Source organism: Leptonychotes weddellii, chromosome 10 (genome assembly GCF_054177405.1).
Source record: "Leptonychotes weddellii isolate Sample4059 chromosome 10, ASM5417740v2, whole genome shotgun sequence".
Lineage (NCBI taxonomy): Eukaryota > Metazoa > Chordata > Mammalia > Carnivora > Phocidae > Leptonychotes > Leptonychotes weddellii.
Window position 1 is genome coordinate 71,400,267 of NC_138378.1, and position 16,939 is coordinate 71,417,205.

At 37.9% G+C, this 16,939-nt stretch overlaps 1 protein-coding gene across 8 annotated transcripts in view; it reads left to right on the forward strand.

The window, feature by feature from the left end:
* The window catches only part of AFTPH (aftiphilin), a 68,282-nt gene that overhangs the window by 14,085 nt on the left and 37,258 nt on the right, over positions 1–16,939 (forward strand). For 6 of the 8 annotated variants that reach the window (XM_031020038.2, XM_031020044.2, XM_031020039.2 and 3 more), the window contains one exon: positions 14,238–16,201. In XM_031020038.2, the coding sequence (XP_030875898.1) occupies positions 14,270–16,201 (1,932 nt within the window). In that variant the 5' untranslated portion in view covers positions 14,238–14,269. Of the gene's footprint in view, positions 1–482; positions 661–14,237; positions 16,202–16,939 lie in introns of those variants that run through there. The other 2 variants (XM_081833599.1, XM_031020041.2) reach the window with 2 other exon arrangements.

A 16,939-nucleotide genomic window follows, 5' to 3' on the forward strand; every position in this document is an offset into this window, starting at 1 on the left:
AAAGTACCTCTTGCAAGAGCAGTTTCAGTGGAGTGGTAGGATAGAAGCCAGATTGTGCTGGGTTGAGGAGTGAGTGGGAGGTTAGGAAGTAGAGATAGCGAATAGATAGGGCCCTTTGAAGAAGCTTGGTGGTGAGGAGGTGGAGAGCTAGAAGGACACAGAAGGGAGGAGTTTGTTTTGTTTTGCTCTGATTTGTCTGAGGTTGGAAGACTCTTGAACATTTACAAGCTTGATGAGAAAGCATCAGTAGTAATGGAGAAATTCAAAGGGTCCTCTGGAGCAAGCAATTCAGATAGAGAACAGAAGGTCCAGGGGTTATCTGTAGACAATATTGTAGATGTAAGCAAGATTTTAGTGAAAGGACATGAAACCTGAAGTAGTTCCTGCTTTTAGATTCTGTTTTCGTCGCAAAGTTTCAGGGATATTAGAGGGAAAATTAGAGTGGCTAATTTATTCTGTAACTGTAATAAGAGCAGAGAGTACTAGGGAAAAAACTTTCCCAGGGCTAATGCATCCATCCTCTCACTGCTGCTTCTGTTTTGTTGTCTTTGTTATCAACAGTTATCCAGTATCATTTATTCAACTTCAAATTGAAGTGCCTTTTGGGGAATAATAGCTAGTAATCTCTCAAATATGGTCAGTTGATATGATGAATTCAAGGTAAAGCAATTTCAAATGTTTTTATTTATCTTGTTTAATTTTTACTGTGCAGCCATGCAAACACAAATAAAACGTCTTACAGATTTACGTAGAAAGTTAAAATACACAGTAAAAGGAGAGCTCTTTCTTAGGAATTTTTGAAAACTACCTTCTGTAAAATTATTAACTCTTATTGCTATTTAGCAACATTCATTGAAGAGTGAATGTGAGTTGCTGCTTATGTCATCATTTACGTTATATGTATGATATTTGTACTTTTGTGAATCATCATCCTTATTGACATCCTTATTTGTGAATCATCCTTCCCCATCAAAATCAGGAAGACAGAAAATTTGGTTGTCATTTTTGGCAGTCTGGCCTTTTGAGGGTGATCAACTTAGTTATAAAGATATTTTGCCGCTTGTTTCATTCTTCACCACATTTTTAATACTGTGTACATTAATATTAAAAGAAGACATTCACCTCTTGGCATTTTTGTTGGTTATTAGGTTGTAAGCATCTTTTTTTCTACTTCCAAATTATTGTGGAAGTTTCAGAAACCTTTAAGGTGATTCTTGTAATTCTAGTATTTGCTGTCAATTATTTCTGCAATAAGACATTTTTCGAGTGTTTTATTAGCTTGTGACTGATTCACTGCTTAGTAGTTACACTACCATGAGGGATTATTTAACCTCTGTAAGCTTTTATTTGTAAAATGAAGATGATAATCTCTACCTCATAGCATAGTATGAGGACTAAATGAGATAATTCATGAGTACTTTTCACATAGTATCAACACATAGTAAGCGTTGAATAAATGTTAACTTGATATTGGTATGAGCACTGGGAATATACTATTTGTTCAAAAAAAAATTTTTTTTTAAGTTTTTATTTGAGAGAGAGTGAGCGAGAGAGCATGAGCAGGGTGGAGGGGCAGAGGGAGAGGGAGAAGCAGACTCCCCGCCAAGCAGGGAGCCCGACGAGGGGCTCAGTCCTAGGACCTTGGGATCATGACCTGAGCCAAAGACCAGATGCTTAACCAGCTGAACCACCCAGATGCCCCTCAACAAATGTTTTAAATAATACTGCATGTTATGCAGTTGATGTCTATGATGTCTTGGGTTTTTGTTTTTAAATCGGCAAGTTCGAAGGAATTATGGGATCTCTTAAAGATATTCAGCTTCGGGGCACCTTGGTGGCTCAGGTGGTTAAGCGACTTCCTTCGGCTCAGGTCATGATCTTGGAGTCCCGGGATCGAGTCCTTCATTGGGCTCCCTGCTCAGCAGGGAGTCTGCTTCTCCCTCTGACTCTCCCCACTCTCATACTCTCTCTCTCTATCTCATTCTCTCTCAAATAAATAAAATCTTTATTAAAAAAGTATTCAGCTTGGGCGCCTGGGTGGCTCAGTCGTTAAGCATCTGCCTTCGGCTCAGGTCATGATCCCAGGGTCCTGGGATCGAGTCCCACATCGGGCTCCCTGCTCTGCGGGAAGCCTGCTTCTCCCTCTCCCACTCCCCCTGCTTGTGTTCCTGCTCTCGCTATGTCTCTCTCTGTCAAAAAAATAAATAAAATCTTTAAAAAAAATAAAGTATTCAGCTTGGGGATTATGGAAGTTTGATTAAATAGCCTTGAAGTTTGCAGCCTGTTTTGAAGGGAGTTCTACAAACAAATAACAACAACAAAACTTTTCTCAATTCTTTACTAAAAAGCATCTATTTCTAGGGGCTCTCCTTGTTTTGTTATCATAGAGCTAATATAATAGGCTGAGGACAAACCACTCAAAAAGAGAAAATGAAAATTATCATTCTTGTAGATTTTCAATTTTAGAAGCATGAAAACTTTTGTGACATCATGCATGGTCCAGTCATTTCTAGTTGTATGGAAAACCAGAAAGTTAACTAAAACATTGCTCAGAAGAAGGGCTCTTTCTGAGACAAGACGATGAGGTGACTCTTAAGCAGAATGTAAGCTGGGCAGATTCAGTGAGACTATATTTTGATAGTATCTTAAAACTCCCGTGAGGATATTACAAGTAAAGATTTGAATAATTTAGGGGTGCCTGGGTGGCTTAGTCGTTAAGCGTCTGCCTTCGGCTCAGGTCATGATCCCAGGGTCCTGGGATCGAGCCCCGCATCGGGCTCCCTGCTCTGCGGGAAGCCTGCTTCTCCCTCTCCCGCTCCCCCTACTTGCATTCCCTCTCTCACTGTCTCTCTCTGTCAGATAAATAAATAAAATCTTTAAAAAAAAAAAAAAAGATTTGAATAATTTGAACTACCGCAATAGCAGGCAACATTTGTAATGCACATCGATGTTGTTAATTACTAATGTAACATTTTCGCTCATTTTTCTAAAGAAAATACACATTTTTTTCCCCATCACTCACCCAAATGATTTGACAAGTGACTCATTAAAAACCTCAGACATCATGGTAAGAAGGTAGCGGTTTTTGTGTGTATGATCCATTAACTAAACCTTGCTGGTGTAGTTTGTGCTACTTAAAGTTTATAGCACAACTTCAGATATGGTTGTTTGTCTTTTCTTTTCTCATTTCTTACCACCATCCTTCTGCTTGTTTGTGTTCTCCATTACCCCACCCCCATTTCAGTCCAGTAAAACTAAGTTTGGAGTGAAAGGTCCTCAGTAAAGCTGGGGATTGTATTATCTGGGTGTGCTTATCTGGCCTTGAAAGTTGATGTACACATTGATGCAGCTTGGCTGGAGCCCTATAAAACATGGGAGTTTCTTTCTGGTGAGTTTTTAGCTTGTCTGGAAGGTTCTCTCAGTGTTTGAATCTGGGAAATTCCTAAAGGGCCTCTTAGAGACCCCACCACTACCACCAAATGTGAGCCCAAAGACCCTTAAGATAGTTAATACACTGTGTGAATGATGGAGGATAGAGGGGTGGTCAAGGATTAACTATCTTAGAGGAATATGTAGAATCCTTTCCATCCCAACCAGGTACCTTCTTAGAAGCTTTTATTCTTGTGGTCTTTTCTCTAAATGGATAGTATCTACAGCCAGTTTACTTCAAGTTACTACTGAGGACATCTGGGTTGTATTGTCCTGTTCCTCATCAAAACCTCCATTCTTTTAATAGACTGCTATTAACCTCTGTGGTCTCAGTCCTTCAACCTTGGGCATTGTTTCATATTTTCCAGGGATGGGTTATAGAAATTGGCAATAAAGTCAATGTCATGTATCTTTAGTGTTAGTAATATTTTTAAGTGACTTATTCTTTCAGTGACCTTTTAAAGTATATGCAGAGTCATGTGAATGTTTTTGGCAACCAAGCAAACATTGGCTTAGATTTTTGTTAAGGGTAGATTATGGTTTCAACCACAGACTCGGTGTAAGTTAAAATGTAATGGTAGTTGATAACTTGCTGAGGCATAGAATGTGCCAGGTACTGAAGGTCTGTTATCTGTAATCCTCACAACAGCATTGAAAGGGAGGAACTGCTGGCCCTTTTTTATAGATAGGAAACTAAAGCTCAAGGAGGGCAAACTCACATAGTTAGTAAATGAGGAAACTGGAATCTGAACCTAGGATCTATCTGACTCCAAGTCCAAGATCTTTCTCCTATACCATGCTACCTTTTGAGACATACGTATATTACCTTAAATCCCAATTAGGCAAAGTATAAATAAGCAAACTTTTTTTTTATTAGAATGATATGCTTATTATTATGGTCCTATATGCATTCACTTGTAATGTAGTTGTTGTTAGTCTAAGTATATTGATTTTCTGAGAAATACTTTTTGTTTTTTATTGTTGCATACATACAGCAAAGCGTACAAGTCCTAAGTGTACAGTGGGATGAATTTTTACAAATATATGTGCCTGTGTAACTAGTACTCTGATCAAAAGAAAATAACATTCGCACGCACCAGGCTCTTTTATACCCCCTTCCAGTCAATACTGTACCTGCTATAGGTACCCCTATTCTGAATTATCACCATAGTTTAGTTTTGCCTGTTTTAGACTTCCCAGAAATGGAATCACACAATATACATTTTGTGTGTATATATCTGGTTTCTTTCACAAATCATGTCAGTGATAGTCATCCATGTTGTTGCATGTAATAATAATTCATAATGTACCCCATTGTGTGTGTGTGTGTGTATATATATATATACACACACCATGATTCATTTTAACCATTCTGCTGATGAACACTTGGGTTGTTTTAATTAAGAATAAAGTTGTCATGGGCGCCTGGGTGGCTCAGTTGGTTAAGCGACTGCCTTCGGCTCAGGTCATGATCCTGGAGTCCCGGGATCGAGTCCCGCATTGGGCTCCCTGCTCAGCAGGGAGTCTGCTTCTCCCTCTGACCCTCTCATGCTCTCTCTCTCTATCTCATTCTCTCTCTCAAATAAATAAATAAAATCTTTTAAAAAAAAAAAGAATAAAGTTTTCATGAACAGTCTTGTACATGCCTTCAGTGCATGAATGTACTCACTTTTGTGGAGTATGTACCTGGTACAGTTTTAGTATATACTGACAAACAGTTTTCCACATGTGTATACTAGTTTACACTCGAACCATTAAAGTATGAGAACACCAGTTCCATATTGTTGCCATTGGTAGCTATGATTAAAATTGTTTTGTTTTGTTTTAAAGATTTTATTTATTTATTTGACAGAGCGCAAGAGAGGGAACACAAGCAGGGGGAGTGGGAGAGAGAGAAGCAGGCTTCCCGTGGAGCAGGGAGCCCGATGCGGGGCTCGATCCCAGGACCCAGGGACCATGACCTGAGCCGGAGGCAGATGCTTAACGACTGAGCCACCCAGGCGTCCCTAAAATTGTTTTGTTTTAATTTTAGCTGTTCTGGTGGGTGTATAGTAGTGTCTTGCTGTGTTTTAATATGCATTTCCCTGACGACTTTTCATGTGCTCACTGGCTATTTGGATAATCTGTTTTGTGATTTACCTGTTCAGGTATTTTGGCCATTTTTCTGTTGGGTTGTCTCACATTGATTTGTAGGAATTCTGTATATATTCTGGCTCTGAGTTCTTTTTTTTTTTTTTTTTTAAAGATTTTATTTATTTATTTGAGAGAGAGAGAATGAGAGACAGAGAGCATGAGAAGGAGGAAGGTCAGAGGGAGAAGCAGACTCCCCGCCGAGCAGGGAGCCCGATGCGGGACTCGATCCCAGGACTCCAGGATCATGACCTGAGCCGAAGGCAGTCGCTTAACCAACTGAGCCACCCAGGTGCCCTGGCTCTGAGTTCTTTGACAGTTATATGTACCACAGCTTTCTTCTCCCAGGCAGTGGCTTGCCTTTTCACTCTCTTAATGTTGTTCTTTAGGTGAACAGAAGTTTTAGATCTTCGTGAAATCCGGTGTATCATTTTCTCTTTTATGATTACTGCTTTCTATGTCCTATTTAAAACACCTTGCCTTCCCTAAGGTCATGAAAAATCTCTTAATTTATCTTGTAGAAGGTTGATTGTTTTTACCTTTCACATTTAAGCCTACAGTCTGTCTGGAGCTGATTTTTGTGTGAGTTATTAGGTAGAATCAAAGATTGATTCCCCCTGTGTAGGTATTTACTTGATCCGGCACTGTTTGTTCAAAGAAAAGGCTTGTCCTTTCCCCCTCCACACTGCAATGGCATCTTTGTTATCACATGACATGTAGCTTTAAACCAGGTCTTGATATCTGGTAACTTAAGTGCTCCAACTTTCTTTCTTTTGGGAAACTATTTTTAAATTGCCAGATAGTCTTAGGTGATAGTTAGCCCCATTCTTCCTTTTATTCCTCTGTGTTCCCAGGCCCACCTTTCCACTTGACCCCAGAGCTTTCAACCTACAGACATACCACCTCTTCTTTTCCATGACCATTTCAGACCTGAGGCTAGAACTCCTTGAGCAGGTGCAACTTCTTTTCTTATGAGAGATTCATACTGAATCACTTTCACCCATTGTATGCCTTGTTGCCCTGGCAACTGATCTGGCACAGGACTCAGGGTTCCACTGCTGATTGCTACTAGGATTGTGGATTATCCCCCTGGCCCCTCTGTATTCAACTCCTATAATAGAATTACCAAACCCAAGATCCTTTGATTTTCATGGTTTGTATCCCTGAAGGTCGTCTTTGGCTTGCATTTTTATTTACTATTTTTCACTTATGTTGTCCCCTAGGCTCTGTATTAAGGATGTGATTTCCCATGGACAGATCTCCAAAGTGCAGGAGGTCTGCCAAATTCTCTTATCTGCATGCTCTAACTAGCTTCAGGATACCCCATTTATTACCCAAGCATGAAAGCCCCATGTCTACTTTTTGTGTGTACTATAGCTTGACTCTTTCCTAGATACCCCCATTACTTGTTTGAACAGTTACTTGTTCAAGAGGTCTTGGAATAAGCAGGCATAAAAATGGGAATTTGAACATGCCCTTCTACACACACACACACACACACACACGTGTGTGCATGTGCTTGTTCAGATGATAAAGAAATTAGAAAACTGATTAGAACTCCTTGTGGTGTGGAGTAAGTAGTCCATTAAGAAGGATGAAGAAACAGTTATTAAGGTTGCTGTGTGCCAGGCACAGTATTAAAGTAGCTCATCTATCCCTTTTTCCTGTTAAGTAGGAATAGCTATTTTAGGTCCATATTTTCTGTGTAAAAAAAAAAAAAAAGGATTTGTCAAAGTCAAACTTAATAAGTTAATTCATCATACAAATACTTCAATTAACAAATAGTACTTCAACTAACAAATTTTACTGAGTTGGAAAATTCTGGAAAGTTTCAAGCCTCCTCCACGCTGGCTGGTTGGCATTCTTGACTGAAACTTGAGAGTAGCATTCTCTTAGATTTTTGAAGGATGAATTGGACCAAAGCCAAAACCTGCTGAAGGGGAATATGTAGCCCAAGTTCTTCCCATCAGTAGGTGACACCGTTTTGAGAAAGAAGGAAATGTTCATAGTCTGGGAGGCTGACAGAGCTTGTTGCATCAAGAAGGAGAAAGAGTACTTTTTCAAGATGTGACAAGAAGAACTATTTTCTGTGTTGTTGGTTTGATTACAAAGTTTCTGATTCAGATTGCTATTTCCTTAACATCTGAGTTTGAAATAAGCCTGAACCAAGTAAAATATTTCATTTTTCAAACAGTGAAAAGTTTTAGGAAAAACAGTAGGTTAACCATGAACAGATTCTACCAATAAGAAACATCACAGGTGGTTCTTTAAAAAGTAAAGTATTATGGGGGCGCCTGGGTGGCTTAGTCAGTTAAGCATCTGCGTTTGGCTCAGGTCATGATCCCAGGGTCCTGGGATCAAATCCCACATCGGGCTTCTTGCTCAATGGGAAGTCTGCTTCTCCCTCTGCCTGCCGTTCCCCCTGCTTGTGCGCTCATGTGCTCTCTCTCTCTCTCTCTCTGACAAATAAATAAATAAAATCTTAAAAAAATAAAAGGTATTATGGAAGGTAAAATGGTACAGCACTCTGAAAAATAGTTTGGCAGGCTTTTACAAAACTAAACTTGTACTTACCATAGAACCCAGTAATCACACTTTTGGGCATTTATCCCAGAAAATAAGAACTTAGGTTAACACAAAAACCTGTACATAAATGTTGTTAGCATCTTTAATATGTATACTATTTAAATATGCTACTGGTACATATATTATTAATGTAGTTTATGTACTACTTATAAGAATAAAATATAGGAGGGGCGCTTGGGTGGCTCAGTCGTTGGGCGTCTGCCTTTGGCTCAGGTCATGATCCCAGGGTCCTGGGATCAAGAGTCCCACATCGGGCTCCCTGCTCGGCTGGAAGCCTGCTTCTCCCTCCCCCACTTCCCCTGCTTGTGTTCCTGCTCTTGCTATCTCTCTCTGTCAAATAAATAAATAGAATCTTTGAAAAAATAAAATAAAATATAGAACTAACCCATATGTCATTCAGTTGATGAGTAGTTGAACAAACTGGTATATCTGTACCATAGAATACTACTTAGCAATGAAAATAATTGACCTACTGATACATGCAATAACCAGGTTGGACCTTAAGGGCATTATACTTAGTGAAAAAGTCACCTTCAAGAGGTTATATACTATATAATTACATAACACTTTTGAAATGACAGAACTATGGAGACAGAACACAGATCAGTGGTTTCCCAGGGATGGGGTGCGAGGGAGGGAGCAGTTCTGTATCTTGATAGTTGGGTAGTTACCGATGTGTACATGGGATAAAATTAAACAGAACTACACACAAATACAGGTGGATGCAAGTTTTTTTGTTTTTGTTTTGTTTTTTATAAAGGTGAGGACTGAAGAAGGTTTGTAGTCTAGTTAATAGTACTGTGCCAACATGGTCAATTTCCAGGTTTGCTATTGTACTAGAACTGTATAAGATTCACCGTTAGGGGGAGCTAGGTGAAGGGTGTGCAAGTGTCTTCTATTTTTGCAACTTTATATTAATCTATTACTGTTTCAAAACAAAAAGTTAAAAAAAAAAAAAGTATGTTGTACACCTACGTTTATAGCAGATTATTCGCAATGGCCAAAAGGTAGAAGCAACCCAGCAGTCTGCCAGCAGATGGTAGTATATACATACAATGGAATAATATTCAGCCTTGAAAAGGATGGATTCTGACACATGCTACACAAAATGCATGAACCTTGAGGACATTATACTAAGTGAAATAAGCCAGTCACAGAAGGACAAATGTGTAATTCCACTTATGTGAGGTACCTAGAGTGGTCCAATTCATGGAGACAAAATAGAATGCTGGTTGCAGGAGCTGGGAGGAGGGAGAATGGGGAGTTATTGTTTAATGAATCCAAAAAACGGGGACACCTGGGTGGTTCAGTTGGTTAAGCATCTGACTCTTGGTTTCGGCTCAGGTCATGATCTCGTGGTCATGGAATCAAGCCCCACGTCGGTCTCCATGCTCAGTGTGGAGTTTGCTTCTCTCTTTCTCTCGCTCTTTCTCTCAAATAAATGAAAAATAAAATCTCTTTAAAAAATGAGTACAGAAAACATTTTAATATTTTGGAAGATAAAAAGAGTTCTAAAGATGGGTGGTGGTGGTGGTTGCACAACAGTTTGTACTTAATGCCACTGAACTGTACACTTAAAAATGATTAAAATAGTAATTTTTTTATATTTTTAAATAGTAAATTTTATGTATATTGTGCCAGTTTTTAAAATAAAATACTATATAAGTAACACATTTATTATACACTGTGCACATTTAAATGCAAACATAAATCTCCTTGAATGCTTTTAATTTTTTCATTTTCATTTTGAGATGATCACATAGAAAAAGTTGCAAGTTCAGTACAAATAAGTCTTTTTCCAGAATGATTTGAGACTGTTGCCAACCTGATATCCCATCTCTCCCAAGTATGTTAGGGTGCATTTCCAACAACCAAAGACATTCTCTTACATAACCACAATACTACCCTCAAAATCAAGAAATTAGGGGCACCTGAGTGGCTCAGTCGTTAAGCGTCTGCCTTCGGCTCAGGTCATGGTCCCCGGGTCCTGGGATCAAGCCCCGCATCGGGCTCCCTGCTCCGCGGGAAGCCTGCTTCTCCCTCTCCCACTCCCCCTGCTTGTGTTCCCTCTCTCACTGTCTCTCTCTCTGTTAAATAAATAAATAAAATCTTAAAAAAAAAAAAAATCAAGAAATTAGCATCAACACATTGCTCTTTGGACTTTATTCAGGTTTCACAGTCATCCCAATAATGACCTGTATAGAAAGGGAAGCCAGTTGAAAATCAGGTGTTGAATTTACTTGTCATGTCTCTTTAGTCATCTTTAGTTTGGAAGAATTCTTGAGTTTTTCCTTAACTTTCATGACATTGATACTTTTGAAGATTACAGGCCAGTTGTCTTGTAGACTAACTCTCAATTTGAATTTGTCTGAAGTTTCATGAAGAGATTCAGGTTGTGTATTTTGGGCAGGAATATTCCAGGAGTGATCCTCTATTCTTGTTGCATCTTGTCAGGTGATACATGATTTCAATATTCCCATTACTAATGATGCTCACTTTGATCATTTGATGAAGTGTCAGCCTCCACCACTGTAAAGTTACATTTTTTTCCTTTGTAATTGAGTATGTTGTGGGGAGATATTTTGAAACTGCAGTATCTTAAATGTTTATATCAGAGGACTAATAGTTGATTCTTTTATTCAGTGGATTATAATCCAGTATTATCTTTATTTTGATGCTCAAGTTGTCACTGATTTTACCACCAAGAATCCCTTCAAGCTGGCTTTTGTGTCCTTTTGATATGTTGCCAACATTATGAATGCTTTTAAAATTAAAAAAAGGGGGGGAAATCATGATATTAATGGCTACATAGTATCCTATTGGAAGGACAAAGCATGATTTCCTTAACTAATCCCTTTGGAGCATTTTGTTTTACTTTTAAGGAAAAAAAAAAGTTCGTATAGTATAGCCAGATTGCCTTCTGGAAGCCTTCTAACTATTTACACACCCACCAGCAGTATGTGTGTGCAAATGTCCTTTTCTCCACATACTCATTAACAATCAGAGTACTTTTAAAAATAGGAACTTCATAATCACAGGGAAACTGTTAGAGGTCAAATTACTCTGTACACCTAAGCATTGGAAGGGGTTATCAAAGGAGGAGGAAAATAGGGTTTATATGTAACTTTTACTGTTATTTTCCTTTTCTCTTTAAATCAGCGGAAAAGTTATCTCAGAAGTAAAGCCATCATTTTCTTCTTTATGATGCTGATTTTGTAAGGAAGGCAGTTTAAAATAGATATATTGCAATGGAGACTTTTTCTTTTGATTTGTTCAATTTCTTTCAAATAACTCTCAATGACTGACCAGTCATTGACCTCAAAGAACCTTTTCAAAATTCTGAAGCCATTCTCTACTAACCAGCTGTATGACCTTTGGGAAAGTTGCTTACCAATAGGCCTCATTTTCCTCATGTCTAATTAAATTAAGTGGTTTCTAAGGTACCTTCTCCCTATAGCTGGAAGATCTTATGAATTTTTATTCTGAGAGTTGGAAGAAAGTGGTTGTTTTGTTTTGGTGTTTTGTTTTGTTTTTTTTTGAATTTATAAAACTGGTTGAATTTTGTAGTAAAATATTTTCTTCATGTATCTAATTTTGAAACTGTGAATTACAGGGAATATTCCTTGGGCTTCAGTTCATTGAAAGTATCAATTTATGGACTGGTTTTATTCTAGGACTTTTGTTATTAATTCTCCCTTTGCTTTTAATGTAAATCTGTCTTGTGGCCCTTTGGACTTTTTATTACAAAGGAACAGGATAACCCAGACATAGATTCCACATAAGAGTTAAATGTATATGGAAAGAAGATACCATAAACTAATGGGTATGGGAAGGATTATTCAGTAAATGGGATTATGATAATTGCTTGGCTATTTAGAAAAAAAATTGCTTAGACCTTTGCCTTAGATCATATACCAAAATAAATTCTAGATGTATTAAAAACTAAATGCAGCAACAGATGAATCACTGAACGTTACATCAGAAACTAATGAGGTATTATTTGTTGGCTAATTGAATTTAAATTAAAAAAAACTAAATGCAAAGAAAAAAAAGTGAATACTTATTAAATCTCAAGCTTATAGGAAAGCAAAATAATGAAAATTACTAATGAAAAGTTGATCGATTTGTCCCTTTAAAAATTAACTTTGGAAAACAGTTTGGCAGTTTCTTATAAAGTTAAACTTACACCTATTGTAACCCAGCATTTGCACTCCTGAGAATTTATCTTAGAGAATTAAAAACTCATGGTTAGATAACAGTCTGTACATAAATATTCATAGCAGCTGTATTTGTAATTATTTGTGATTAGAAATAATCCAAATGTCCTGCATTGAGTGAACGGAGAAACAAACTGTGGTGCAACTATACAACGGAGGACTACTTGGCAATAAAAAAGAATGAATTCTTGACATGCAACAACATGGATGGATCTCAGGGCCATTAAGCGCAGTGAAAAAAAAACAACTTCAAAGAATTACATATTGTATAATTCCATGTACATAATACTTGTGAAGTAGCAAAATTATAATGATGGAGAATAGATCAGTGGCTGGCAGGAGTTAGGGCTTCGGGGAGGGTATGAATATTGAGAGGTAACACAAGGGAGTTTCTTTATATTGATGAATATTTTTGAACTATTTTACAGCAGTTCTTATCCCAATTATAGTGGTGGTTATTTCAATCTAATCTGCACGTGTGATAAAATTTCACAACCACATACACAAAACTGGTGAAATCTAAATAAGGTCTGTAGCTGAGTTCATAGTGTTTTACTGATGTCAGTTTTCTGGTTTGGTCATGTACTCTCATTATTTACCCTACTATCATTGTGGGAAATTGGGTGGGATATACATGAGAACTCTTCTTTTTGCAACTTCCTTTCAGTTTTCTGATTTGGTCATGTGCTATCATTATTTACTATACTATCATTGTGGGAAATTGGGTGGGATATACATGAGAACTCTGTATTGTTTTTGCAATCCTTTAAGTCAGAAATGATTTCAGTATTGAAAGTTATAAAAAAAAATTGACTTAAATAAACTGGGATACATCTAGACAATGGAATATTATTCAGCGCTAAAAAGAAATGAGCTATCAGCCATGAAAAGACATGGAGGAGGCTTAGATGCATGTTACTAAGTGAAAGAACCAGTCACACAGTATGTTCAGGCTACATACGATGTGACATACTGTACAATTCCAACTATATGATATCCCAAAAGAGGCAAAACTATGGAGACAGTAAAAAGATCAGTGGTTGCCAGGGGCAGGGGAGAGGGAGAGATGAATGGGTGGAACAGAGGATTTTTAAGGCATTGAAATTACTCTGTGTGATACTATAATGGTGGATACATATTTATGCATTTGTCCTAACCCATAGAATGTGCACCACCAAGAACAAACCCTAATATAAACTATGGACTTTGGGTGATAATGATGTGTGTCAGTGTAGGTTCATCAGTTGTAACAGATACACCACTCTGTAGGATGTTCATAATAGAGGAGGCTATGCATTAATAGGGGTAGGGAATGTATAGGAATTCAGTGTACCTTCTGCTCAATTTTGCAATGAACCTAAAACTGCTCTAAAACAACTGCTTTAAAAAGTCTATTTAAAAAAAAAATTAACTTGGGTCAGAAATAAACATTGAAAAGCAAAGTGAGGAATATATTTGTAGCAATTATTAGAGATAAAATTTTCATGTCTTATTTATAAAGAAGTCATACAAATGCGTAAGGCAGGACCTGAATCCTCAATGGACTGGAAAGAGAACTTAAGAGAATAAGCAAGTTCCCCGAGAGAGAATTTTGTAGATATACTTTTGTGTTTATTCCAACTTTTTTGGAAACCTCAAATTCAGTAATGTAATGCCAGTGTTCTTGGAAACATGCACTAGAAGAATTTTTTTTTTCTTTTGCCATTAGAGCTGTGTAAAGTAATCTAACGTAAGGGAAAAATAATTTAAAAGATACAAAACAGAGCACTGTAAATTTGCATTGTTTTGAAATAGCTTTGAGAGAATTTTGGAAGACCTTATATGTAATCTGTTCCCTCCAAAAAAAAAAAAAACTGTTCTCTTTTTTTTTTTCAGGTGTAAATTAATTATTTGAAAGCAATTGAGCAATGGAGCCAGACATCATTCGAATGTACTCTTCATCCCCACCACCACTAGACAATGGAGCTGAGGATGACGATGATGATGAATTTGGGGAATTTGGTGGGTTTTCAGAAGTTAGCCCTTCTGGTGTAGGGTTTGTTGATTTTGATACACCGGATTATACTCATCCCAAGGAAGAGTTTGTTCCTTCAAACCATTTTATGCCAATTCATGATTTCTCAGAAAATGTAGATAGCCTTACTAGCTTTAAGTCCATTAAAAATGGTAATGATAAAGACATCACAGCTGAACTTTCTTCTCCTGTAAAAGGACAGTCTGATGTTTTACTTTCTACCACCAGCAAAGAAATAATTTCATCGAAAACTTTAGATACTTCCACTGATGACATAGAAAGTCCCAGAGATTTAAATACTGTAGTGAAGCAAAGACAGAATGTTGGAACACCTGAAAGTTTCTCTCCAGGAGATTTTAGAACTGATATGAATGTTGTTCATCAGAACAGGCAGTTAGAGAGCTGCAATGGTGAAAAGCCTCCTTGTCTGGAGATTCTGACAAATGGGTTTGCAGTACTGGAAACTGGAAATCCTCAGGGAACAGATGATCTGGACACTGTAGCCAATTCAAAAGGAAGAAAGCCTCTTAACACTCATAGTACTGAGTATAACTTAGACTGTGCACCTAGTCCTGCTGAGGAATTTGCAGATTTTGCCACATTTTCCAAAAAGGAAAGAATACAACTAGAAGAAATAGGATGTGAAGTTTTAAATGATGGAGAAGCATTAACCATTCAGGAAAACAGTAAAATTAATAGAGTCAGTGAACTGAATTCTGTAAAAGCAGTGTCTTTGGGTAGAAGTTTTGATGATAAAGGAGACATGGATGGAGAGGATCAGGTTTGTGTTTCAGAAATTAGCGTCATGAGTACCAGAGGTTTCAGTACCGAAAAACAAGGCCTTCCAGCATTGCAACAGGATGAATTTTTAAAATCCAGTGTTCAGTCAAAGCCTTGGAGTTTGGCAGACTCAGCTGATAATTCAGAAGCCAGTATGAGAGAAGAGTGTAAAACTGAGGAACAACTTGATTTGTTTACTTCGAAGTGTGCTGACCTGTGTATGGATTCTGTTAACACTTCTGATGCTGATGATGAAGTTGCTTCTTCCAAAGAAGAAAGTAGAAAGTTCACTTATTCCCAAAGCGCCAGCATTGATCCTACCGAAGAAAATGTTCTGGATGATTCTCTAAGTGTAAAAAATGGTGATAGTAGTCACGACTTTGTGACTTGCAATGATACTAACGAGGATGAGTTTGGTGACTTCGGCACAGCCAGTGGCACAACCCCCCCTTTTGTTACTGGTACTCAAGATTCAATGAGCGATATCACTTTTGAAGAGTCCTCAGAGCACTTTCCACATTTTAGTGAGCCAGGTGATGACTTTGGAGAATTTGGGGATACGAATGCTGTTTCTTGCCAAGATGAAATTATATTTACTGAGTCCGACCTAAAACAGACTTCTGATAGTTTATCAGAGGAATGTAAGTTGGGAGGAGAGTCTGCTGGGACAGGCACTGATGCTGTTTCAAAATTGGAAATTGGGCAAGAAGGTGAATTTGGAGATTTTGATTCTGTGCCAAATATTCGAGATAACTGCAGTGCTTTTCAAGACTCCGATGATTTTGCGGACTTCAGCTCAGCTGGGCCTAGCCAAGTTGTAGATTGGAATGCTTTTGAGGATGGACAGAAAGATAGTTGCTCTTGGGCTGCTTTTGGAGACCAGCAGGCTACTGAATCTCACCATCGAAAGGAAGCCTGGCAGTCACATAGGACAGATGAAAAGATTGATACTCCAGGAACCCCCAAAATGCACAGTGTCCCTTCAGCAACTTCCAAAGGAGCAGTTGCTGGTGGCCATTTACAGGAAACAGCCACTTCAGCTCAGGTATTTACTGATTTTCTCTATTTTGTATGATACATTAATTGCTGTGGAGGCTTTACAGAAAGTATTTTTAGACTGGGTACCTGTTGAAGAGTCTCTTACGATACGTAATGCTTGCTTGATTTGTAGATGAGTTAAATTTTTCACAACCCTTTGGTGGTAAAATTTACATAGACAGTCCTATAAGAAGTAATGCTTGGTAAGCTTTTTCTTTATCTCAATGAATTTAATATTTACAGAAATTCATCAGCTTGGTTTTTTTATTAACATAAATACCACTTATGTCAAAATTCATTAATTAGCTAATTATCCAATGAATCCTTCAGTTTTTACCTTTACAGTGATTTTTAGAAGAAGGTTAGGGGCGCCTGGCTGGCTCAGTCATTAAAGGTCTGCCTTCGGCTCAGGTCATGATCCCAGGGTCCTGGGATCGAGCCCCACATTGGGCTCCCTGCTCAGCAGCGATTCTGCTTCTCCCTCTCCCACTCCCCCCTGCTTGTGTTCCCTCTCTCGCTGTGTCTCTCTCTGTCAAATAAATAAATCTTTAAAAAAATAAAATAAACTTAAAAAAAAGAAGGCTAAACTGAGGTATAGAAGATTTTTTTTTTTAAGTGTCAGAAATAATGTCTCTTAATTTTGCCCACCAGAAGACCTAGGTAATTGAGGTACAGTTTTTGTTTTTGTTTTTGTTTTTAAAGATTTATTTATTTATGTGAGAGAGAGCCCATGCATTTGCACGAG